This window comes from Amyelois transitella, chromosome 28 (assembly GCF_032362555.1).
Source record: "Amyelois transitella isolate CPQ chromosome 28, ilAmyTran1.1, whole genome shotgun sequence".
Classification (NCBI taxonomy): Eukaryota; Metazoa; Arthropoda; class Insecta; order Lepidoptera; family Pyralidae; genus Amyelois; species Amyelois transitella.
In genome coordinates this window covers 4,216,901-4,242,103 of record NC_083531.1, presented here as the reverse complement: position 1 = coordinate 4,242,103, position 25,203 = coordinate 4,216,901, and the positions used below count along the sequence as shown (strand labels likewise).

The 25,203-nt window shown below is 34.1% G+C and overlaps 2 protein-coding genes across 3 annotated transcripts; one reads left to right on the top strand and one right to left on the bottom strand.

Moving 5' to 3' along the window:
* Window positions 1-2,614: 2,614 nt before the first annotated feature.
* Window positions 2,615-19,568, bottom strand: LOC106138074 (uncharacterized). Of its 2 annotated transcripts, none has more exons than XM_060952421.1 (9): window positions 19,360-19,568; window positions 11,467-11,675; window positions 10,957-11,071; window positions 9,615-9,727; window positions 8,751-8,860; window positions 7,775-7,887; window positions 6,983-7,099; window positions 5,911-6,143; window positions 2,615-5,028 (listed from the first exon to the last, which is right to left on the bottom strand). In XM_060952421.1, the coding sequence occupies exons 2-9, from the start codon at window positions 11,533-11,535 to the stop codon at window positions 4,834-4,836; spliced, it is 1,065 nt and encodes a 354-aa protein (XP_060808404.1). In that variant the 5' UTR covers window positions 11,536-11,675; window positions 19,360-19,568; the 3' UTR covers window positions 2,615-4,833. The 2 variants fall into 2 exon arrangements, with proteins under 2 accessions (XP_060808404.1, XP_060808403.1); XM_060952420.1 differs by having other exon boundaries at window positions 10,957-11,074; window positions 19,360-19,567.
* A 524-nt stretch (window positions 19,569-20,092) lies between these two features.
* On the top strand, window positions 20,093-23,871 carry LOC106138083 (uncharacterized). Its single transcript, XM_013339119.2, has 3 exons — window positions 20,093-20,354; window positions 20,791-20,913; window positions 22,008-23,871. Exons 1-3 carry the CDS (start codon window positions 20,211-20,213, stop codon window positions 23,094-23,096), a joined length of 1,356 nt encoding a protein of 451 aa, XP_013194573.2. The 5' UTR covers window positions 20,093-20,210; the 3' UTR covers window positions 23,097-23,871.
* Window positions 23,872-25,203: the final 1,332 nt, after the last annotated feature.

Here is a 25,203-nt window from a genome sequence, read left to right as displayed (position 1 = left end):
GATGAGAAACGAACTTTCTCTGATTGGCCTGGGTCTTGGATGTTTATCTAAATAAGTATCACTACATAGTACAAAACAAAGTCGCTATTTTAGTCTGTTTGTCTGTATGCTTAAATCTTTAAAATTACGCAACGGATTTTCATGCGGTTTTTTGTAACAGGTAAAGTGATTCAAGAGGAAGGTTTTTATGTATAATAACATTTATAATTTTGCACCCGTGCGAAGCCGGGGCGGGTCGCTAGTTTATTATAAAATATAGTATCGTTGAGTTAGTTATCTCGTAACACAAGTTTCGAACTTACTTCGAGGCTAACTCGATCTGTGTAATTTTCCCCGTATGTATTATTATATGATTAAAAGCCGTTTCTCGCTACGAGCATGCTCTTCAGCCGCTTCCAATTGAAGACACGAGGCCACGTATAGCAACTGGCAATGCCTACTATAGCTATACAAATATATGTATTAAATATCATTGCTGAATCATCTCTTTATTTTCTTCATCATAACTAAAAGGGCACACAAATAAAACAAAGGAATACAGTTTCATATTTACTTACTGCATTTTACTTAGAACCGAATTTGTGAACTATAAAAATTTACCTTCGCACATCTAACTCAAAATTATACAAATTCCAATAATCAAACATTATAACGAATACTTTTAAATATTTAAAATGACCTTAGGCTATTGGTCATAAACAGAAAATGAAATATTTGAAAATTTGACATCAGAATATTAATTTAAAAAAATAAATCACTTTGAAATAAGCGATGAACTTACAGATTTATGTATTAATCAAATTTGAGCAGTCTAGACATATTCTTTTAATTCAAATAATTAAGGATAAATAGATATAAAAAAATCGCATAATTTTTTAATTTATTTTTCTGTTTATAACCAATTCACAAACATATAGGACCTGACGCATTCGTACGGCTTAATTATTATAAATTTACATTTTCCGTGATTATTGTACATTTTTTTAGCTATATACAAATCCGAAATAACTATGTTAGGGGTGTGGGTTTCACGTGCTATTTACATACAAATCAATGTTGATACGGTTAATTGAATTTAGTACAATATTAATTAACCTTAATTAGTATGAAATAACAAAGTGTAGCCGTTATAACGCCTAATAAATTTATCTATGGGACTCATCACCCCATGTAAAAAAAAAACAATATTTTTTTTTTCAATTTTTTATTTAAATAGAAAATATTCTTTCTAATATTTATTGCTTTCATTGACAAATTCGGCCTTGGACTACACTTCGTTAAACAGATATAAACCACTAGGCATAATGAAAAATCTATTTCAAAATAGGTAGGTACATATATAATCGCCACATAAGTTACTAATATCTTAAAAAGGCTTCAATTTCGATAGCGGACTATATTCCTTCTTCATAAGCTCAAATAATTAAAGCCCTTTAAGCTAGTGTTAGCGATGTTTTTGGTGAAAATTTCACTAGGACTTCTACAGTGCTTACAAATTGATTGATTGTGCTATGAGTGTCTCTCGTAACGATCAACTTTCAATTACATACAAGTCTTTTTTATGCTTGGACAAAGGAAAAATCATATTTTCGCTTCAATTAAAATTTATTCCAATGACAGAAAATAAAATACCTCAAATATTTTAGAGCCATCTCTAAATTAATTGCATAGTAACATTCTATGCCTAAAAAAATGCATTACATTCCAATAAATTGAATTTGAACGAGTCTTAAAATCATTTCGACAATGCACAATACAACTAATTTTAATCATAAGAATAATATAATAATAATAACAATTATAGTGAGAGAAATATTTTCCCTGTCAAAACAATATTACCAGCACGGTACGCTAAACTGATTAACACAAATATCCATACGGAACTCATTTAGAAAAAAATATTAAAAAAGAAAACAGTTGCATTTGTTTTTTTTTATTTGTAACTTTCTTCATCACTGTTTCTTCGGAAATTTATCGGGAATATTACAATTATAATTGTGTTACCCCTATATTGATCGAGTTTCGGATAAAAAAAATTGCACCATTTCACATCTAATTATATTTGTAAATACTACCTATTTCCGCTAAAATCTTCATTTCCCTACATGAGTTTCGTACGAAATGAACTACATTATAAATAAGGTTCGCACGCATTGAGTATAAACAATTTATGGTCAGTATTAGTTAGTGGTCTGTCGTCAGTTGCATTAATTTATAATATTATTTTATTCATAATTATTTGACTGTCGGCTCTGTCTACCCGCAAGGGGTATAGACGTGATCATATGTAATGTTATGTTTGACTCATAATTTTATCTGTTAAAACAGAAAAAAAAAACCTTTAATAAAAGCGTATGAAAATCTTGACATACGCGTTTATATATAATATATAACATTAAAAAAAGTATACGCGAACATGCCTGAACGTGACCATAAATATTATCTTTACTCAATATGTGCGCACCAAACATACTTACTAGAAATTTATAAATAAAATGTATTTATTACCCATTTAAAACCACTCAGGTGCACTTTTTTTTTCATATACATTTTTATTTTTTAACTTTCATAAAATGTACAAGACTATTTTTTTTTTAATATTTTCTACGTAGGATTATAATGGACTGCCATACGGCTTACTCCTTAATGAAATCCAGTGACACAAAAAACAATATTTTTTTCGTTTTTTTTTTTATTATTATTATTACAAAAGAACATTTTCCTAGTGCACGTTAAATATTTTAGGCAGTTTTCTTATATTTATTAATACAGATCAAATTATTTATTTTATTTTATTATCATTGTATTTTTGTGTCACTGAATCTGTTATCTAAACTTCACAGACTGGGCCTTAAATTTAATCCAAAAAAAAAACTATTAAAATACAGCACAAAAAATTATAGATAAAATATTGTCAACATTTAAAACCTACAATTTTGCCTTAAAGTTATAATTGTAACTGTTTAAACAACTTAAAATCACACTGAATATATAAATAACAAGTGACCATTTTAATAGATTTTCAAAGCATTCTTAAATTCCCTATTAAAAATAGCCCCCCATAACTTCCCCAAAAGATTATCTCTGTTGCATAACATACCTTCGAAAGAATTTTTAGTTAATGACTCTCTCAAAATCCTTATTTATAAAAAAAAACCTACACTACCCAGCCGTGAACACTAACGTAATACTATTTTTAAAATTAGATTTTTATACAGCTTTTTTTTTACTTTTTTTATTCATTAGAACTTTAAAAAAAATGCTTAATGTCAATATCACATATATACTAAATTTATCATAATTATAATTTTAAACATATACATTTACTATACAAAACCTAGGTACAACTGCCATATATTACTACAACATCAAGGTTAGAGATTGAAATAATTTATTTAAAAAAAATACTTCTCATATAACTGAATGCAAGTTACTAAATCCATTCCATTATGCAAGTTACTAAATCGAGCGTGAACTTTGCAACTCTGTCTGTCCCGTAAGGGGTAAAGACGTAAACTATGTATGAATTAGTGTATTTTTATTTTATTTTTGTCCGAACATTTTATTTAGTAACTATTCAATTATTCGAAATGGCATTCGTACCTAGGACCGCCGCGGCTTGTATGTAAACCTTATACGCAGTTAGTTTTTCGTGTCGTTTGGGCTATATCACTTGATATATAGTTGTGTTATGTAAATAAGGTTGTTATTCTGCTGAGTTATTATCCGGTTCAATTCGGTAGGCGGTAGGTTGCTTTAATGCGATATTCCGCGCCGTCGTACAATGCGATTTATAAACGTGACAATATTGTTATTATTTATGAATAAAACGTGCTATTTCACAATTGAAAACATGCGCAAACGACACAAGACATCGTAGAAATATGATCTACGGTTATCCAAAAAAAAAACCGCTTAAAGCGTCGACGTTCGATCGCTCACGTTTTTTTTTTCACTGTTGATTTTTTTTAACTGCCGATTTTTTCAGTTTCACAAATATGTTATTACTAGCTGCGCACGCGACTTCGTCCGCGTGGTACATTTATTTTGGGCATCATTGAGGCCCTCAAGGAGGAATAATTTTCCCCGTTTTTTTTACAATTGCTATTATTTCTTTCCTCCTTATAGTTGTAGCGTGATGGTAAATAGCCTAAAGACTTCCTCGATAAATGGTCTACTGCACACAAAAATATTTTTTCAATTAGAACCAGTAGTTCCCGATATTAGCGCGTTCAAACAAACAAACAAACTCGTCAGCTTTATAATATTATAGTATAGATTATCACGTGTGGCCGCGAAGCTAGTAGAATTTGCACGCTAAGTATTAAAAAAAAATCATTTATGTGGTCGACATGGCCATAGATAAATCATTAAATTTCGTTACTTATACAAGTAATTATCAAATTTTCTATTCTCATTCTTTTTTTTTTTCAAAATACAATCAGTGACATTTATTTATCATTCACGAAAAAAATTATTTTAAAATTGCAATTGTAATTTTATCTTAAACTTTGATCATCATTCATCCCAATTTCCTATACAATTATATTACCACATTTCGACCAAAAAAAATTAAAAATACAGACTATTCACTGATCAAACCGCTACAGTTTAAATATTCAGGCTCTGTCTAGAACACAGACGCGATAATATTTTAAATCCAACAAATCATCTGTGAATCCAGTTTATATCATTCGATTATACCTACATCGCTAAAAAAACTACGGCTTCCATTAAAAACAATTCGAAACACAAAAACAATCGGCAGATAAAAAAACCCAACACTCATTCCGTCCCTATCCTTTTTACAAACTTACAATCGTTCTATCTCTTTCACTTGGCCGAATTCTTCCTCTGCACGGGTTTGTCGACCTTCTTCTTGTCAATTTTGGTGCCAGCGGTGGGGACGGGCGACGTCTTCTCCGCGGCGGGCGGCGTGCTGGGCTTTTTGGGTTTGTTCGCTTTGGCGGCCGCCGCGTAGTTTATGGGTTTGGGGCCGGTTTGCTCTTCTACTGGGGCCGGTTGGGGCTGTAATGAAATGAATAGTTACATACATATGTTAAATCACGTTTATATCCCTTGCGAGGTAGACAGGGTATACAGTCTTGAAAATACTGAGAGGTCACGTTCAGCTGTTAGAGTTGAGATTCAAATAGTGACAGGTTGCTGGCCCAATGCCTACAAGAAGAATTCCAAGTTTATAAGGCTATCCCTTAGTCGGCTTATACGACGCCCGCGGCTCCGCCCGCGTGAAACAATAATTCCCGTTCCCGCGGGAGATTTTGGGAAATACCCTCTTAGTGCACCCTAAAGGATCTACACGCCAAATTTCAACTCTCCAAAGCTGTTTGTGTTGCGCAGTGATATATCAGTCGGTCATTCACTCCCATCTTCTACACAGGGTGACTTTTAATTGAACTGCATAAATTTAACTGTTAAGTGTACTCATCTAAAGGATATTTAAAAACGGTAAAAGAAAAATATCGGTTCATATTTCAGAAAGTACGAAAAAAAATTAAAGTATCAAAATCCACGATCCTAAATACGTCATATCACCCCGCGACAAATACCAAAAGCGACGCGTAAGATTCAGAGGTCAACGACACAATTCATTCAGCTGAGCGATCTCGACAACTCTGTACTTTACTTGATCTTGATACTAGAAAAATAGTTTATTTTTCAGACATTTATTTAGTTTTAATTTCTTTTTGTAGTATATTGGTCTTTAATAAAGCGTGTGACGTATAGTTTTTGAGGGTTTTAAATGTAAAAATGATGACGTTTATTTTGAATAAAAATAGGCTTAAACGGTTCAGAAGCATGGGTATAGTCTATGTTTAAAAGGATGCAGTTGTTTTAAATGTCACCCTGTATATTAAGTTTGTGTGTATGTATGTCTGCACATCTCACCTGAACATCCCCATCGCTGTCATCCCCGCTGTTGCCCACCCTCCCCTCTCGCCTCTCCTCCTTCTTCCCGACCTTAGTCGCCTCTTTAACTTGCGCGGCCTTCCCTTTAGCCTTGTTGTCTCTGACCGCTCTCTTCGGCTCAGATCTCTTGTTGTGTTTGTCTTTCCGCTTGTCGTCTGTCTGAACGTCCGCCGCGGACACTTCCGGCGGGTCCGTGGGGGGCGGCGTGGGTTCTGAAATTATATTGAATATATATTAATAATGTAATATAATAACAATAATTTAATTGAGATATATATTCAATTTTTTTTTGTATGACAAACTTTCTTAATCAGTGTCTCGGTATGTATAAAAATCGTGCAGTGTAATAGAAAAAAAGAATAGAACTGCTATCTCTTTCCCATGGATGTCGTAAAAGGCGACCAAGGGATAGGCTTATATACTTTCAGTTTTCCGATGGCAGTCGGCTCTGTCCACCCCCGTAGGGGATACAGACGTGCCTACATATAAAATATATATATATATATATACAAGATGACATTTGAAACAACTGCATCCTTTTAAACATAGACTATACCTATGCTTCTGAGCCGTTTGAGCCTATTTTTATTTAAGTTAAACGTCATCATTTTCACATTTAAAAAACCCTCAATAACTATACGTCACACGCTTTATTAAAGACCAATATACTACAAAAAGAAATTAAAACTAAACATGTAAATAAATGTCTGAAAAATAAACTATTTTTCTAGTATCAAGATCAAGTAAAGTACAGAGTTGTCGAGATCGCTCAGTTAAATGAATTGTGTCGTTGACCTCTGAATCTTACGCGTCGCTTTTGGTATTTGTCGCGGGGTGATATGACGTATTTGGGATCGTGGATTTTGATATTTTATTTTTTTTCGTACTTTCTGAAATATGAACCGATAATTTTCTTTTAACGTTTTTTAATATCCTATAGATGAGTACACTTAACAGTTAAATTTTATGCAGTTGTATTAAAAGTCACCCTGTATATATAGCTGAATTTATATATATATAAAAATTCAGCTTGTGTGACATATCAACCCACCTATCTGCGGGTCTGTGTGTGTGTCTGTGAGCTGTTCAGCCTCCTCGGGTTTCTGTTCCTCCTGCTCCGACTGCTGGGACTCCGTGCTCGGAGTCTCCGGCGTGTCTCGTTTCTCTTCTGTAATACAAAAAAATATATTGTTATAATTTACTCAAAAAATATTGCACCAGCAGCGCCCTCTATACCTGTCTATTTGTCTGTATGTGAGCTACTTTCTTTTGCCTTCAATTAATAATAATCTGTAACAAGTGTGCAAAACCGAATAAAATCTCTCTCTCTTCCGTTCCCGAGTTGAATGCGTGGTTTCATTTTATTCCTAAATAATTAAAATAAATTAGAATTATTAGAAAAATATATGCGGGGAAAATTACACAGATCGAGTCAGCCTCGAAGTGAGTTCGAGACTTGTGTTACGAGATACTAACTAACGATACTATATTTCATAATAAATATTTTTATATATAACGACCAAAACCGAGGACAATTAGACAAAGTTCCAAACTCCGTCTACCCCGCTGCAAGGGGATATAAACACGATCATATGTTATGTATAGTGAATAACCTGTAACAGGCCTGGTATGTAATGTACAGTATTACCTGTAACAGGCCTGGTATGTAATGTACAGTTAAAATTACCTGTAACAGGCCTGGTATGTAATGTACAGTTAAAATTACCTATAACAGGCCTGGTATGTAATGTACAGTTAAAATTACCTGTAACAGGCCTAGTAAGTAATGTACAGTTAAAATTACCTGTAACAGGCCTGGTATGTAATGTACAGTTAAAATTACCTGTAACCGTCCTAGTGACGGCGGCCGTGGGAATAAACTCGGCGGCGAGGGGGTTGAGGCGAGACCGGGACACGGTCTCCTCGAGGGACAGCGATGAAGCACCGTTGCTGGTTCTGTCGCAGATAATAATGAATGAATGAATGAATTTTATTTAAATAAGTAACAAGGACTCGTTTGTATTAGTAATGCTTAAAAACTATGTTAGTACCTAGCTAGGGACAGCATGATTTCTAAAGTGGCCATTCTTGCACCACTCCCCCCGAAATGGCGCAAGAATGGTTGACATATAGGCAGTCTAGCCTGCCTGCAACCTTAATCAGGATATTCAGGATGTTATACATACATACATGACATACATTAAATTAATGAATGGGTTGAACAGCCAAGGTGACGCAACACAAATTTGTCCAAATAACTTTTGTCAATATATATACATAAAATCACGCCTCTTTCCCGGAGGGGTAGGCGGAGACCACCTCGTTCCACTCGCCACGATCTCTGCATACTTCAATGTTATACATTTTATTTGTTCATTATTATGGGACACTTCCAACGTCAGTTAATAATTGTCATGACTTTTGGTTTCACATGTTGTTTATGTGCCGTGTGTTTCCCGGCACCAAATACAAAAAAGAATAGGACCACTATCTATCTCTCTCCCATGGATGTCGTAAAAGGCGACTAAGGCTGTAGGCTTATAAACTTGGAATTCTTCTTTCAGGCGATTGGCTAGCAACCTGTCACTATTTGAATCTCAATTCCATCATAAAGCCAAACAGCTGAACGTGGCCCATCAGCCTTTTCAAGACTGTTGGCTCTGTCTACCCCGCAAGGGATATAGACGTGGTTATATGTATGTATGTAGTTCTGCAGTCTATCTGCAGTGTAGCACTGAAGTTCTTTTTTTTCTTTTGGCGGGACAAACTACACACATTGAGCCGTGTGGTTCTACCGTGATATACAATTTGACACTCACGTGGGATACTGATGGTGCCCGTTCGGCCTGCGCCTCTCCCTCTGCTCGTCCTCCAACATCGCCTCTATACACTGCTCCATCAACGCCTCCTCCTCCAACTGTTGCATCACCTGAAATTATTGCCGTGTGAGGTCAATTCCGTACAAATATTAACCTAATATTGTATTAAACCGTGCCGTGTGGTTCCCAGCACAAATAGAAAAAGAAATAGGACCACTCATTTTTCTTCATGAATAAGCGATAGGCTTATACAGGGTGACATTTAAAACAACTGCCAACCCATGCTTCTAAGCCGTTTGAGCCTATCTTTATTTAAATTAAACGTCATCATTTTCACATTTAAAAAACCCTCAAAAACTACGTCACACGCGTTTTTATACATACCAATACTACAAAAAGAAATTAAAACTAAACATGTAATAAATGTCTAAGAAATAAATTATTTTTCTAGTATCAAGATCAAGTAAAGTACGGAGTTGTCGAGATCGCTCAGCTGAATGAATTGTGTCGTTGACCTCTGAATCTTACGCGTCGCTTTTCCGCCGACCGGGGTGATATGACGTATTTAGGATCGTGGATTTTTATACTTTTATTTTTTTCGTGCTTTCTGAAATATGAACCGATATTTTTTTTTAACCTTTTTAAATATCCTTTAGATGAGTACACTTAACAGTTAAATTTATGCAGTTGAATTAAAAGTCACCCTGTATAATTTGGGATTCTCCTTTTGGATGATGGCCTTACGCCCAAACGGACAATCCCACGTTCATAAGCCTATCCCTTAGTCGCCTTTTACGACATCCTGTCAACAACAAAAACTAGCAATAGCAAACGAGCAATTTGTAATGAACAAACTATATATACCTGTTTATCAAACTCCTCCTCGTTCTCCATCCACATGTAGTCGGCGAAGTCGTCGGGCGTCGCCGGCGCCGCGTAGGGCGCCGGGGGGTAATACGCGCCGGCCATCACGTAGCCTGGATAATATACACCAAAAATTTTAAATAAACTTTCATATAAGAATTTATGCCGTGTGGTTCCCGGCAACAATGAAAAAAAGAATACGACCACTCCATCTCTTTTTAATGGATGCCGCCCCCAGACAAAATGCTAGTTATCAAATACTAACTGTGCCCGTCTACTACTTCCTTCGTCCGCGTGGAATAGTTACTTTGGGCATCATTGGAACCCCTTAAGGATGAATAATTTTTCCCGATTTTTAAACATATGCATTCCATTATTTCTTTGCTCTTTATAGTTGCAGCGGGATGTTATATAGCCTTAAGCCTTCCTCGATAAATGGTCTATTCAATGCAAAAAGAATTTTTCAATTCGAACCACTAGTTCTTGAGATTAGCGCGTTCAAACAAACAAACTCAAAAAAACAACAAACGGCCTCTGTGGCTCAGCGGTACTACGCTTGTCTGTGACACCGGAGGTCCTGGGTTCGAATCCCGGTCAGGGCATGATGAGAAAAGAACTTTTTCTGATTGTCTTGGGTCTTGGATGTTTATCTATATAAGTATTTATTATAAAATATAGTATCGTTGAGTTAGTATCTCGTAACACAAGTTTAGAACTTACTTCGAGGCTAACTCAATCAGTGTAATTTGTCCCGTATATATTTATATTTATATTTATTTATATAAACTCTTCAGCTATATAATATAAGTATAGATAGAAGCATACACGCAAAGTTTATGTAAATTTTCATATAAGAATTTATGACGTTATGGTGAAAAATTTGATGACAAATAACACTATTAATGTGGTTTACACTGATTGGTTCAACATTGACAAGTATGTGTTGCGTCACCTTGGCTGTTCAATCGATTCATTAATTTAAAGTAAGAAAGGTATTACATATACATACAAAGATATTGAGAATGTCATGAAAAACCCTATCAGATGGACGGACGATCTGGTCAAGATTGCTGGAAGGTCAAGTACGCTTGTCTGTGACACCGGAGGTCCCGGGTTCAAATCCCGGCAAGCATGATGAGAAAAGAACTTTTTCTGATTGACCTGGGTCTTGGATGTTTATCTATATTAAGTATTTGTTATAAAATATAGTATCGTTGAGTTAGTATCTCATAACACAAGTTTCGAACTTACTTCGAGGCTAACTCAATCAGTGTAATTTGTCCCGTATATATTTATTTATTAATAAAAAAAAATATGGGCTAAAGAAGAAGAAGACACTTACCGGGTATATGCGACCTCGGCACATGTACGGGGTAGAGGGGTGGCCGCTGAACGCCCGCGTCGCCGGCGCCCACCACGCCGCCGCCCACGCCGGAATCCATTATCACGCCGTTGGGCTGCTGAAATACATACATACATATTGTATTACATACATACATATGGTCACGTCTATACCCCTTGCGGGGTAGACAGAGCCAACAGTCTTGAAAAGACCGAATGGCCACGTTCAGCTATTTAGATCAATGATAGAATTGAAATTCAAATAGTGACAGATTGCTAGCCCATCGCCTAAAAAAAATTATCTCAAGTTTGTTGACTAAGGGATAGGCGTACAAACTAAAGATCTTTTTGTTTAAGGCGATGGGCTAGCAACCTGTCACTATTTGAATCTCAATTCTATCATTAAGCCAAATAGCTAAACGTGACCTATCAGTCTTTTTAAGATTATTTGCTCTGTCTGACCCGCAAGGGATATAGACGTGATTATATGTAGGTAGATAGATCAACATACCTGCCACTGTCCATTCTCCTCGTTACCATAGTAAGCACCAACGTTTGCCGATGTCTCTGGGATCTTCATACTGTCACCATTAAATGTTCACGCGTGTACGAGTAAAAAAAATATTTTTTAATTTTTTAATTTTTCAACACTTATTCAGGCACTGTTAGGTTCGCGTTGTACGTTCGACGTGATTGTTACCATCGCCGGCGCACCACGATCTGTAAATAAGGAGAGAATCGTATTTAATATTTTATTATAACTTTTTTTTTAATCCTACTAATATTATGCGAAAGTTTGTGAGTATGTGAGGATGTCAGTATGGATGTTTGCTACTCTTTAACGACTCAAAAACTACTGAATCGATTACGAGTAGTAACACCCTAAGTCTTGGACAGATTTTTTTATGTTTGTTAGAAATAAAATATAGATATAAATTCCGCCAAAACATACGAAATTAAATATGTACAAATAAATACTAATACAGAAGTGATATAAATTGTATTAATATAATTTCTTTAGGATCATATCTGGTATTTGTTTAAAGTAAGATATAGCACAAAATAACGAGGCGATAAAATTAACAACTACCTAAAAACTGACTTTACCCAACAATAATTTAATTTCCTTCGACTTCAACATAAATGGTAGTAAAAAAAAAAAATAAGACACCCCTAATTCTATATTTAAAATCGTAATAATTGAAAAATAACTAACTTTATACTAAAAAAATCCACAATAAATAAATTTAAAGCACAATTCGTAAACATACACAGCACCGTCACATAATTCTATATTTAAAATGAAATAGTAATATATAAAAAAAAAAACTAAACTAACCACAATGTCCGAAAAGCGTCGAGCAGTGAACCTTCCAGTATCACAAAATAATTCGCACTAAACATAAAAACGAAACGTCGCCCCATTTTATAGGAAATTATTTAAAAGTATAACAATATTATCTATGAGCAATTAGTTTATAGATAACAATTTGTGAATGAGGGTCTTGGAATGGTCATTTTCAATTGTTAAGACGGCTCACTATTCAGTAATAAATGTCATTAATTTACAGGTAACAATTTTTTTTGTGCCATTACCAAACATGACCTAACGAGAGATGACTCAGTGAAAGAAATTTTTATTTATGTCTCAACTATAAAATAACGTGTTATGTTGGTGCCGTGTGGTTCCCGGCACCAATATAAAAAAGAATAGGACCACTCCATCTCTTTCCCATAGATATCGTATAAGGCGACTAAGTATAGGCTAATAAACTAAGGATTCTTCTTTTAGGCGAAGGGCTAACAACCTGTCGCTATTTGAATCTCAATTCTATAATTTAGCCTAATAGCTGAACGTGGCCTTTCAGTCTTTATCAGACTGTTGGCTCTGTCTACCCGTAAGGGATAAAGATGTGAATTTAAGTATGTATGTATAAACGCCTAAAAGGCTTACAAACTTGGCATTCTTCTTTTAGGCGATGGGCTAGCAACTTGTCACTATTTGAATCTCAATTCTATCATCAAGCCAAAATGCTGAACGTGGCCTATCAGTTTTTAAATTCTGCCGGCTCTGTCTAACCCGCAAGGGATATAGTGTTGATGCCTAGCCGAATTTAACGCATAATTTAACAAATTTAACGCATAGGAGTAATGAATTTAACATATATAATGATACTTTATTTCCGGCAAATTGTACTGTATACGTGGTAATCGATTTAAAAAAATATATTTTGATTTAAACGTTCAGGATTAGCGTCAATTTTAACACCTAACGCGGGAATAGTTCAGGAGTTAATTAAATATAACATCTTAAGTCTTGGACAGAAGATTTCTTTTTATATGTTTGTTAGAAATAAATACTGCCTACCCCTCCGGGAAAGAGGCGTGATTTTATGTATGGATGTATGTAGAAATAAATATAAATATAAATTCCGATAAAACATACGAAATGAATTATGTAGAAATACATATATACATACTAATACAGAAGAGATTTAAGTTGTCAAAAAATAATTTCGTTAGAATCGCATCTGGTATTTTTTAAAGTTTTACTAGCTGTCCCGGCAAACGTCGTTTTGCCATATAAATAATTTTTAGGTAATTTCTAGTTAAAAAAAAATGTTAATGGTGGATAACCCTTACCACTTAGGGTTATGAAAGATGTTGGCTGATTCTCAGACCTACTCAATATACTCAACATGCTCAAAACATTAGAATCGGTCAAGCTGTTTCGGAGGAGTACGGGAACGAACATTGTGACATGAGAATTTTATATATAAGACAGGTCATAAGATAAAAGGCGACAAAATTAACAACTAAAAATTTACTTCACCCACAACAGAAAATAAATTTCCTTCGACTTCAACATAAATCATAGTAAAAAATAACAATCACCATATTCTATATTAAAATCGTAATAATTAAAAAAAAAGAACTGCCTTTATGCTCAAAAAATCTACAATAAACATACGGCACCGTCACATAGTTCTATATTTAAAATCAAATAGGTAGTAATAATTAAAACAAAAAAGAAAACTAACCTCAATATACGAAAAGCGTCGCGCAGAGAGTTACCTTCCAGTATCACAAAATAATTCGCACTAATATAAAAAGGAAGGTGACGTTCCTTTTTATAGGAAAATATTTAAAAGTCTAATTATAATGTTATCTATGAGCAATTAGTTTATAGATAACAATTTGTGAATGAGGGTCTTGGAATGGTCATTTTCAATTGTTAAGACGGGTCACTAGTCATTAATAAATATCATTAGTTTACAGGTAACAATTTTTATGTGCCATTACCTAAGAAGGGATGAATCAGTGAAAGAAATTTTATAATAGTCATTTATGGTTATATTTGTAACTTGCTGCGTCCCGGGGCTTCGCCCCAATGGAATAATTTTATTTCATACATTAAAGGTGTATCTATCTTAAATATAAAATTCTCGTGTCACAATGTTCGTTCCCGTACTCCTCCAAAACGGATTGACTAATTCTCATGAAATTTTGTGAGCATGTTGTGTAGGTCTGAGAATCGGCCAACATCTATTTTTCATACCCCTTAGTGATAAGAGTTGTCCATTCTTAACATTTTTTTGTTTTAACTAGAAATTACTTCAAAATTATTCATATGGCAAAACAACGTTTGCCGGGACAACTAGTTAACTAAAAATGTCATTAGTTAACAGGTAACAATTTTATGTGCCATTACCTAACATTACCTAACGAGAGATGAATCAGTTAAAGAAAATTTTATATTAGTTATTTATGGTTATATTTGTGACTAGATGCGTCCCGGGGATTCGCTCCAGTAGGATATTTTTTTCTTCATACATTAAATGTAAGTAAAATATTGTATTTTAATTTTAATGCAAAATCAAAATATTTTAGTACAATTTGACTTATTTTATTTGACATATTATTGTTCCTGTATCTCATGTTCTTAAATATGTATGTGAGTAATAATAATGTGCAACAATGTATCCATTGTCATAAACTGCATGAAATTTTTTTTCAGGGAGAAATTAAAATTTGCTTAATACTTAAAAATAAAAAAAATCTATCATCCATTCATCTACCATGGTATAGGTAACCATATTTTCGCAATAATGATTTAATTTCAATTCATTGCAGATTTCGGGGTAAAGGGGAACTTCTTCTGCCACTATTTGACAGCCTCTCTGGCGCAGCGGTAGTTCCGGGTTCGAATCCCGGCCAGGGCATGATGAGAAAAATAACTTTTTATGATTGGATGTTTATCTATATAAGTATTTATTATACAATGTAGTATCGTTGGGTTAGTATCTCGTAACACTAGTCTCGAACTTACTTCGAGGCTGACTCAATATGTGTAATTTGGCCTGTATATATTTATTTGAAACTCAATTCTTTCATCAAGCCAAAAAACTGAGCGTGGTCAATTAGTCTTTTCAAGACAGTTGACTCTGTCTAGCCCGTAAGGGATATAGACGTGACTTTATATATATGTATGTATGTATGTAAATATCATTTTCCGCGGTTTCGCTCGGCACGTTGTCGTTCATAGACAATCCCACGGGAACATATACATTATCCATTTTTTCGGCATGAAAGATACTCTTAAAATATTCTTCTCAGTACCTTAGTTAGTTTGCAACCAAACTCTTCATGCTTTTTCCTCTCAACCAATAAGTATTGAATCTGTGCATGTACTTTTTAGTTAGCAATTAATTCTACACGTGTAAATTTTTAGGATAGGTACAGTTAAGAGGCACTTCATACATCCGCACGCAGTTCTTGGATTTCAACTTTAGCTCGCAAAAAATATTTGAAAAACATACATACATATGGTCACGTCTGTATCCCTTGCGGGGTAGACAGAGTCAATAGTCTTGAAATAACTGATCGGCCACGTTCAGCTATTTGGCATAATGATAGAATCGAGATTCAAATAGCGACAGGTTGCTAGCCCATCGCCTAAAAAAGAATCCCAAGTTTGTAAGCCTATCCCTTAGTCGCCTTTTACGACATCCATGGGAAAGAGATGGAGTGGTCCTATTCTTTTTTGTATTGGTGACGGGAACCACACGACTACTTACTTACTTACTTAGGTACATAGTAAGCAATTAATTCTACACGCGTAAATTTTTAGGCTACAATTAAGAGGCATTTAATACTCCGCACGCAGTTCTTGGATTTCAACTTATTTCTGACTCGATTTTGACTATCTTCAGTTGCACTTACTTAAGCTCACAAAAAAATATTTGAAAAATATTTGCCATAATTTAAGACTACAAATTTAATGTAACAGATTTAATGAAATGAATTTCATTCATATTTAGTGCGCCATATCCCACAGACTCAATTTTCAGATCGCTAATTTATTACAATAAAAATAAAATTTATACAATAACAATAAGAAAATATAATTGTCATCGGACATATGTATATTTTTTAAGAAAATTAATGTAACACATTTTTTAATTTAATTGTCATTTATTAGAAAAATATAAATAAACGATCAGGCGAAGCGAATTTTCAAGAAAAACGTTGTGATTTCATTGTTTTTTTTTTCTGTTTAAATAGACAATATAGAGACAAAAATAGAATGTTATAAATATACTTAAGTACTCTTTGGTAACACACTCTATAATGTGTATAAATATAATAATAATGTGTTTTATTTAACAATAGCTGTGCCCCCGACTTCGTCCCCGTGGAATGGTTATGTTAGGCATCATTGAAGCCCTCAAGGATGAATAATTTACACCGTTTTTTTTTTTACATTTTCCATTATTTCTTAGCTCCGTATAGTTGCAGCGTGATGTTATATAGCCTAAAGCCTTCCTCGATAAGTGGTCTATTCAACGCAAAAATAATTTTTCAATTGAAAACTAAAAGTTCCTGAGATTAGCGCGCGTTCAAACAAACAAACAAACTCTACAGCTTTATAATATAAGTATAGATAAAATAATTCCAAATTTAACTTAGTCCTTTGGAGACTCCTAATTAGTGTATAGAACTGGGAAATCCCGGCACCGAAAATCCCGGGAAGTTCCGGTATTTTTGTAGTAATAAAAGTACCGGGAATTCAAAACAAAAAACCGGGATTGTCGGTACTTTCGGTATTTTAGCAGCGGTTAATAGAAGCATCTATACTAAATTACTTGCAGAACCCAGATACATATTTTGCAAATGTAAGTGATGATGATTTAAGTGTATTTATTTCTCCAACAAAATAGTAACGAAATGTGTTATTACTAAAACGCACTAGTCCCCCGCTATTAACAACAATCCAACCTAATCAGATCATTGAAATAGAAGAAGACTCGGAGCTCTCGAACGGAGCGGAAAGAAGTAATTTAACAAAGGAGTTAAATGCCAGAAATCAACAAAATTTGCAAGGAACGTGCCGTGTGGTTCCCGGTACCAATACAAAAAAGAATAGGACCACTACATCTCTTTCCCATGGATGTCGTAAAAGGCGACTAAGGGATAGGCTTATAAAATTGCGATCCTTTTTTTAGGTGATGGGCTAGCAACCTGTCACTATTAGGATCTCAATTCCATCATTAAGCCGAGCAGCTGAACATGGCCATTCAGTTCAAGACTATTGGCCCTGTCTACCCCGCAAGGGATATAGACGTGACTATATGTATGTATGTAACGTGTTGTAACGCAGAATGACGATTTTGAGAATGGAGGTGATCGTGGGCGACATTTATCAAAAGCTTTTGACTACTTTCTAACTATTTCACCGACGAGTGTTGAACCTGAGATGATCTTTTCTTCAGCTGGTTTACAAAGTAACAAAATTAGATCGCGTTTGGGTTGACCCATTATAACGAAAAAAAAAGCTATTAAAACCAAATAGGTAGTTTCACTTTATCTATTCTACTTTGGTCTAGATTTTATTTTGATTTTTGTTTTTAACTTTATTTTATTACATAGGTAATTTTTATTAATTGTTTATTTTTATTATGTATATTAGTAGTTTTTAATGAATGTTCAGTTCTACTATTAAAGCTAAATTCTGAAGCTGATTGTTATTTTCATTCAATGAAAGACTGTTCCTTAGTTTTATGACTAATTATTGTTGATTCTTATTAATACTCAAGATAAGTGATTCTTTAAATATTTCTTTTTGTTTTTTTAGAGTTTAATTATATTTAGAATAAGTTATAGATTGTTTGATTATTGCTCAAGTTGATTTCTTTTGATCTCAGTCAATGAAAGTCTGATTTTATCAAGATTATATGTCCTAATGTGACTCAACTCAAGCTTAAGACTGATTATTGCATCATTTTGCATTGTTATGATACAACTTATTTGTTGTTTTATTCATTAGACCATTAAAATTTAGATTATTCAATAAAATAATAATGGCATTTTAAAATTTCCTGAAAATCCCGAGATTTCCTGATTCTAGCAGAGTCCAGTACCGAATATCCCGGTTCCTTGAGACAGTACCGGTTCTCAATACCCTACTCCTAATCTATAGTTTTTTACTCCTAATCTATAGTTTTTTTTTTTTAAATACAGTCACCCGGCCTTTAATTGTTTTAGAGTATCCCTCTAAAAACTCACAATATTTGGTTTGCCAAGCTTTAAGTACCTACTTGAAGCGTGATTGATGACCTATGAGGACCTCAAGAGAACTCAGTAAACTGGACAAACTGTCACTTTATATGAATCTCAATTCTATCAGTAAGCCAAACAGCTGAACGTGGCCTACCAGTATTTTCAAGAATGTTGGTTCTGTCTACCCGGCAAGTGCTATAGATGTGATTATATGTATGTACAATTTGAAATCACAACACAATACACCCACTCAATTATGTGTAGATATAGGTAGGTACTTGGTTGCCAATTTTTTTTTTACTTTGTTTACAATAGCAACAGACAATATTATCTCCATATGTCTAGAAAAAGTTGCACAAAATAATACAACTGTTACCAATACATGCTTAATGCATTGTAAAAAAATAAAAGTTTGTGTAACAAATTATGAGGGAAATATAAAAATTAACACATCGGTTTGCGAATCTTTAAAAAAATTATTAACCTTATTTGCGTTACAACAAAATTATTAATATGCTCTTGAAACAGTTAAAAAATCGCCCTAGATTATATAAAATATTCTACTTTCTATGCAACGGTATCATATCTTGTTTACAAGATACTGGCAGACAATAATTCTACTCTTACAACGGCCCAAAATAGCACTTGGATTAAAAATAATAAGTTTGACCGACATTTCAAGCCATCCCGCCCATTTATACGCGACGTAATAGAAACTAATCAATGTAGATAACATGAAAAAAGTTGATAACGGGTAAATAAGAATGATATTTGCAGTAAATTCTGAAGAAAATCTTAACACGTGTATAAAAATTAATGAAAATCAAAGCCATGTAATACTTACATATTCGACGCACTTCCTGTGTTTTGACGAAGAACAAACTTATAACACAGGTTTTATTGCTGATTTTGAATGTTTTACGCACGGATAACAACTAAATAATCACAATAACCTATATTTTCACAGAAAAAGTTCTTGCCAGCAATCTTTCCCGTCTCGTGGCGCAAATGGCGACCGAGCTGAAGTCTGCGTCGGTATCGAATGGAACGTATCAAAAATTTATTACTAACTTCGCAGCGATTAATATGCCGGCTTTTTGTTTCGATGTAAAACTTTTGTGGAATAAAATAGATAAATAATCTATAATATTGACTAACATTCTCTTGTAAATTTAGTTGAGCCAAAATGGTTGTCAAAATTGTTTGTTCTTTTTTCAAAAACAATTAATTTGGATAAAGTTAGACAGATGTCCACTTGAAATTTTTATCTACATACGTCTTGGATTTGAATTTCTGAGAATTTACTACTTTATAGCATTTTCATGGCTGTAGCTTATATAGGTTGTTCTTATATTTAACATAAAATAAGTCCTCTTTCCTGCAGGGGTAGGCAGAAACTACTTTACATCTTTCCTTTCCTAGCTTTGATATTATCTAAAATGGAACGGTGACCATGTTCACCCCCGTCTCGGTGTAAGGTCAAGATTTCGCAAAAAAAATATTGTCAGAGAAAAAGAACAGGATTGTCAATGTCAAATCAATCGTTTCACGTCAATCCTTATTTAACCACTGTGCGTCAAAGTCAAATCTTAAATGTCAAATTAATCCAATCCAAAACAGAACTAGAAAATAGTATTATGTTACAGAGTGAAATACAAATTAATATCCACTTGTTTTAATTAAATTGAAAGTAAAATGAGTGCACCATTTACAGAGCTGCCGAATCCCATTAGCGAATATTCGCTTATGTGCCGGGGCTGCCTGGCAGATTCGGGGGAAATGAAAAACATCGTCGAATGGGGATTAGTTGACGAGTTTTACAAGTGTACTGATATTGAGGCAAGCTAATGTTTTATTTTTTCTTTCCTTATATGGCTATATAATGGCTTCCGCCAGACTTTCGGTGATTCCCAATCAGTTTAAACTGTGAAATAGCAGCGTTTGTTGCTTTTCTATCACTCGACTTTGTTATGAGATTTGGGGGTTATCCGTAAATGAAATTTTATTTATTTATTATTATTACAAATAATAGAATACAACTAAGTACATATAATAAGATAAAAAAGAAAAAGAAGAAACAGGATCCTACAGGATGTTTTGTGAATGGAGCTTTGCATGCCTTTATGAGCAGTCAAAAACTGTCAAAAGAGAGTTATGAATGTGTATGAAGCGAAGGAAGTATGCAGATATCGTGGCAAGTGGAAAGATATAGTCTTTGCCTACCCCTCCGGGAATGAGGCGTGATTTTATGTATTTATTTATTTTTTAATTGCAGGTGTCAAATCTGGACGGTCTATCTCAGTTGCTGTGCGTCTCGTGCGAGGAGACCCTGACCTCCTGCATGCGGTTCCGGGAGCGGTGTCAGCGTACCGACATTGCGCTGAAAAACAAATTGCAGGTGTTAATTGCCGTCTCATACATACATACATATGGTCATGTGTATATCCCTTTTACGGTAGACAGAGCCAACAGTCTTGAAAAGACTGATAGGCCATGTTCAGATGTTTGGCTTAATGATAGAAATTGAGGTTCAAATAGTGACAGGTTGCTAGCCCATCGCCTAAAATAAGAATCCGAAGTTTAATATTATATCCCTTAGTCTCCTTTTACGACATCCATGGGAAAGAGATGGAGTGGTCCTATTCTTTTTTCTATTAGTGCCAGGAACCATACGGCTATGCCGGGAACCATACGGCTGTGGCGGCTTGCTATTTGCTGTCTCATAATAGTTGTTGAAGTTGTGATCACTTCTTCTATGAAATTTTTACAAAGTTGTATCGATATCTTAGAATAGAATAGAATAGGTTTATTTTCAAAATTGGATACAAGGTATGACTTATTGATGTCACATTACTTAAATCTACTTATAACTACTACCGCTTCCAAAGCGCATGTGTAGAAGAAGCGGCGGAACAAACTACAATGCAGCATTTTCATTGGATGTCAATTTACAATATATTATCTCAAAAACTATATGACCAATTTTAATGCATTCATTCATATAGTCACGTCTACATCCCTTGCGGGGTAGACAGAGCCAACAGTCTTGAAGAGACTGATATTCCATGTTCAGCTATTTGGCGTTATGATGCCCCACCAACTTATAAATTCTATTGAGAAATTCTACATTCTTATATTTTTCAAATTTCATCAAATTCAGATGAACAGTTCGAAAGTTATCTTGTTATAACACACACATATAACATAACATATTATCACGTCTATATCCACTGCGGGGTAGACAAAGCCAACATTCATCAAAAGACTGAAAGGCCACGTTCAGCTGTTTGGCTTAATGACAAAATTGAGATTCAAATAGTGACAGGTTGCTAGCCCATCGCCTAAAAGAGGAATCCCATGTATACTATAAGCATATTCCTTAGTCGCCTTTTACGACATCTATGGGAAAGAGATGGACTGGTCTTCTTCTAGGGCAAGTTGATGGAGGCTGGAACACATGTGATTTTTAAGTGTTAATTATTTTATTTCCAGAATGAAGAAGAATCAGCAAAAGAAGCAGTTCAACAGGAAAAGGAAATGGAAAACACAGCGGTGTGTGTACAACATGACAAAAAGTTAGTCTTCATGATAACAGCGCCGGATATGGACGCGAAAATCTACCTAAACTGCCCTTACGATTGTCGAGAAAAATTCCAGAAGAAAAAAGACTTATTTTACCACCTCCTCAAAACGCATCAAGTTGATAAAAAATGTTATATAGATTTGCAATATTATTGTTCTCATCCAAATTGTCATTATCATGTGAGCAAAGAAAAAAAATATTTTACCGGCCGGAAATATTTGAATCAACATTACAATAAAGTGCATAAAAGCAAAGACATTAAATGCGAAAAGTGCAATAGTAGTTTTATTAACACTGCCAATTTTTATAAGCATTTAGAAACATGTAATGTTGTTTATTCGTGTCAGATATGCAATAAATATTATAAAGTGCACGAACAATTAATCGTTCATTTGATGAGGAGACATCCGGACGTCCATAAACAATACAAAGAGAGTCGAGCGTTGAAAAGAAAGTTGGATTCGAATTTCGAAAATAAAAAAAAACAAAAGACCGAAGCGGAAAAATTGAACGAGTACCTCTGTGACAGTCCCAAGCGTTCGTCGGCGACGCAAACTTCGAAATTGGAAGACAATTTGAAAAATGACGTTTGCTTTTGGAAGAACGACAATTATGAGACAAAAACAGACGAGATATCGACTCAGACTGTGTTCGAAGATTTGTTGTCTTTAAAATCGGTCACGAGTGAGGACGACTCGATATTTTTCTCGGAAACAGTGTCGCTATCAGATATTCAGACTCAGACGTTACCCATAGACTTTGGTCGTTCAAACAAGGAGACTCTGACTGAGATTAAATACCCTGATTTCACGATTAAGGAGACTCAGACGTGCTGTTGTTTGGATTCGCCAAAATTGTTGAATATGGGCGACGGTGTGTCGAAATCGACAGAGACACAAACAGCTGACAAAATGATAGTTAAGTCGGATGTTTTATTAAGTTGTTCAACGGAAACCCAGACTTACTTCGATGGGGATTTTGATAAGAACAGTTTGTGATATTGGCAGCAATTTTTGTAAGACAGGTTTGTTTATGCCTGTGCCTTGTGGTTCTCGGTGCTTAAGCGTGTCGTGAAAAGGAACAAGGCGATGGAATATATCTATACTAATATTACAAAGCTTTGTTTGTTTGAACGCGCTAATTTCAGGAAGTACTGGTTCAAATAGACAAAATTATTTTTGCCTTAAATAGACCATTTGTCGAAGAAGGCTTTAGGCTATATAACATCACGCTGCAACTGTAAGGAGCAAAAAAAATAATGGAAAATGTGAAAAAGTCGGGGAAAATTATTCATCCTTGAGGGCTTTACCGATTCCCAAAATAACTATTCCACGCGGACGAAGTTGCGGGCACAGTACATAATAAATAAATATGTACGAAAAATAATGTAATAAATAGATATTTATGATTTGGCCCGATCTATCTATAGAGCTTAATTCTATCCATAGAGTTTATCAAATTTATAGTACATACATAATGTGTTATAACATGTACTTTTAGATAGTTGGCAACCCAATACCTAATTTAATTAATTTGTGCATAATCTATTTATTACGTAATAATATAAGTATAATAAAACGTCATAATATCTATGTGTTAATTACATAGCTTTTTAGTCTTTTCAAATCTGTTGGCTCTGCCTACCCCGCAAGAGATATAGACGTGATTATATGTGTGTATTATTTTATTTATTAATTGAAGGCATCGCATCGCTTAAGTAATTTAAAATAACTGTTTTTTAGTAAAATTTTTAATAAGACTAAGTACTAACTACGAAAGTGAACATGTGTGTCAGAATGGCGGGTGTACCTCACGGATTTTAATATCTGTTTTGGATTAAAAACCTACCTGATGTGTACCTCAGTGTACCTATCCTAAAAATCTGTGTACCTCCTTCTATGTAAAGATTTTTAATAAAATAGGTACACCCGCGGTCCTGACGTCAGGACCGCGGGTGTACTTCTAGTTAGCTTATGTAGGTAAGTTAACTGTAATGTAGATTTGGTACCTCTTGTGTACCTGCAGAAACAAATATTAAATAAATAAAAAATATTAAGGGTGCTGAGAAAATGTAAAAAAACATTTTTTTTCATGTTAAAATTTTCTTTTTCTTTTTTTTGTAACTGGCCAGTTATGATACATTCTGAACAAAACAGAAAAGTTGCACAATACAAATTATAATTAACATATATCAACAACAATATAGGTAAATGATCTAGTTCTAGTTCATTACTACAGTATATACTTTTATGTAGGTATCCTTCCGAGGCAAGCGATGGGAGTGTTATGACGATCTTCGTAATAATGTAAGAAAAAGCTAAATGTATGATTTCAGAATGTGACCTTTATAGATTGAAATATTTTTTTGTAATATACATAAAATATATTTTGTGATTTAGGAATGTTACAATTCTGTACATAAATGTATAATCACATACAGACAGATACTAGAGTGATCCTATAAGAGTTCCTTTTTTTATTTTTATTTTTTTTTCATTTTCTCAGTACCCTTAATATTTTTTATTTATTTAATATTTGTTTCTGCAGGTACACAAGAGGTACTAAATCTACATATACAGTTAACTTACTTACATATGCTAACTAGAAGTACACCCGCGGTCCTGACGTCAGGACCGCGGGTGTACCTATTTTATTAAAAATCTTTACATAGAAGGAGGTACACAGATTTTTAGGATAGGTACACTGAGGTACACATCAGGTAGGTTTTTAATCCAAAACAGATATTAAAATCCGTGAGGTACACCCGCCATTCTGACACACATAAGTGAACGCTATTTAATGAGTGTTTTGTGCCATATTAAGATAAGTTTAAATTGTAATAGAATAATAAATTATTCCAAAGTTTATTTAGTTTTATTTCAAAATCTGTACAAATATTATAAAGCTGAAGAGTTTGTTTGTTTGAACGCGCTAATCTCAGGAACTACTATTATCGAGGAAGGCTTTAGGCGTGAGGGCTTCTATTGCGTGCGCTGCGAAAACGGTTCAAGATACCAAAAATATATGTATGTATGAAAGAATTATTCCTTTTGAAATAATTTTAAAAAATGTTCACGACAGTAATATTATCTATCTTTTAAGATT

What these genes read in the sequence shown, in the direction of transcription:
- LOC106138074 (XM_060952420.1), bottom strand. Translation starts at nt 11,535, where the DNA reads ATGAAGATCCCAGAGACATCGGCAAACGTTGGTGCTTACTATGGTAAC. An exon ending in GCCGAGGTCGCATATACCCG is followed by an intron (nt 9,728 to 10,956) that starts GTAAGTGTCTTC and finishes TATATTATCCAG; the next exon opens with GCTACGTGATGGCCGGCGCG. An exon ending in ACAGCGATGGGGATGTTCAG is followed by an intron (nt 5,029 to 5,910) that starts GTGAGATGTGCA and finishes ATTTCATTACAG; the next exon opens with CCCCAACCGGCCCCAGTAGA.
- LOC106138083 (XM_013339119.2), top strand. Translation starts at nt 20,211, where the DNA reads ATGAGTGCACCATTTACAGAGCTGCCGAATCCCATTAGCGAATATTCG. An exon ending in ACAAGTGTACTGATATTGAG is followed by an intron (nt 20,355 to 20,790) that starts GCAAGCTAATGT and finishes TTTTAATTGCAG; the next exon opens with GTGTCAAATCTGGACGGTCT. An exon ending in CGCTGAAAAACAAATTGCAG is followed by an intron (nt 20,914 to 22,007) that starts GTGTTAATTGCC and finishes TTTTATTTCCAG; the next exon opens with AATGAAGAAGAATCAGCAAA.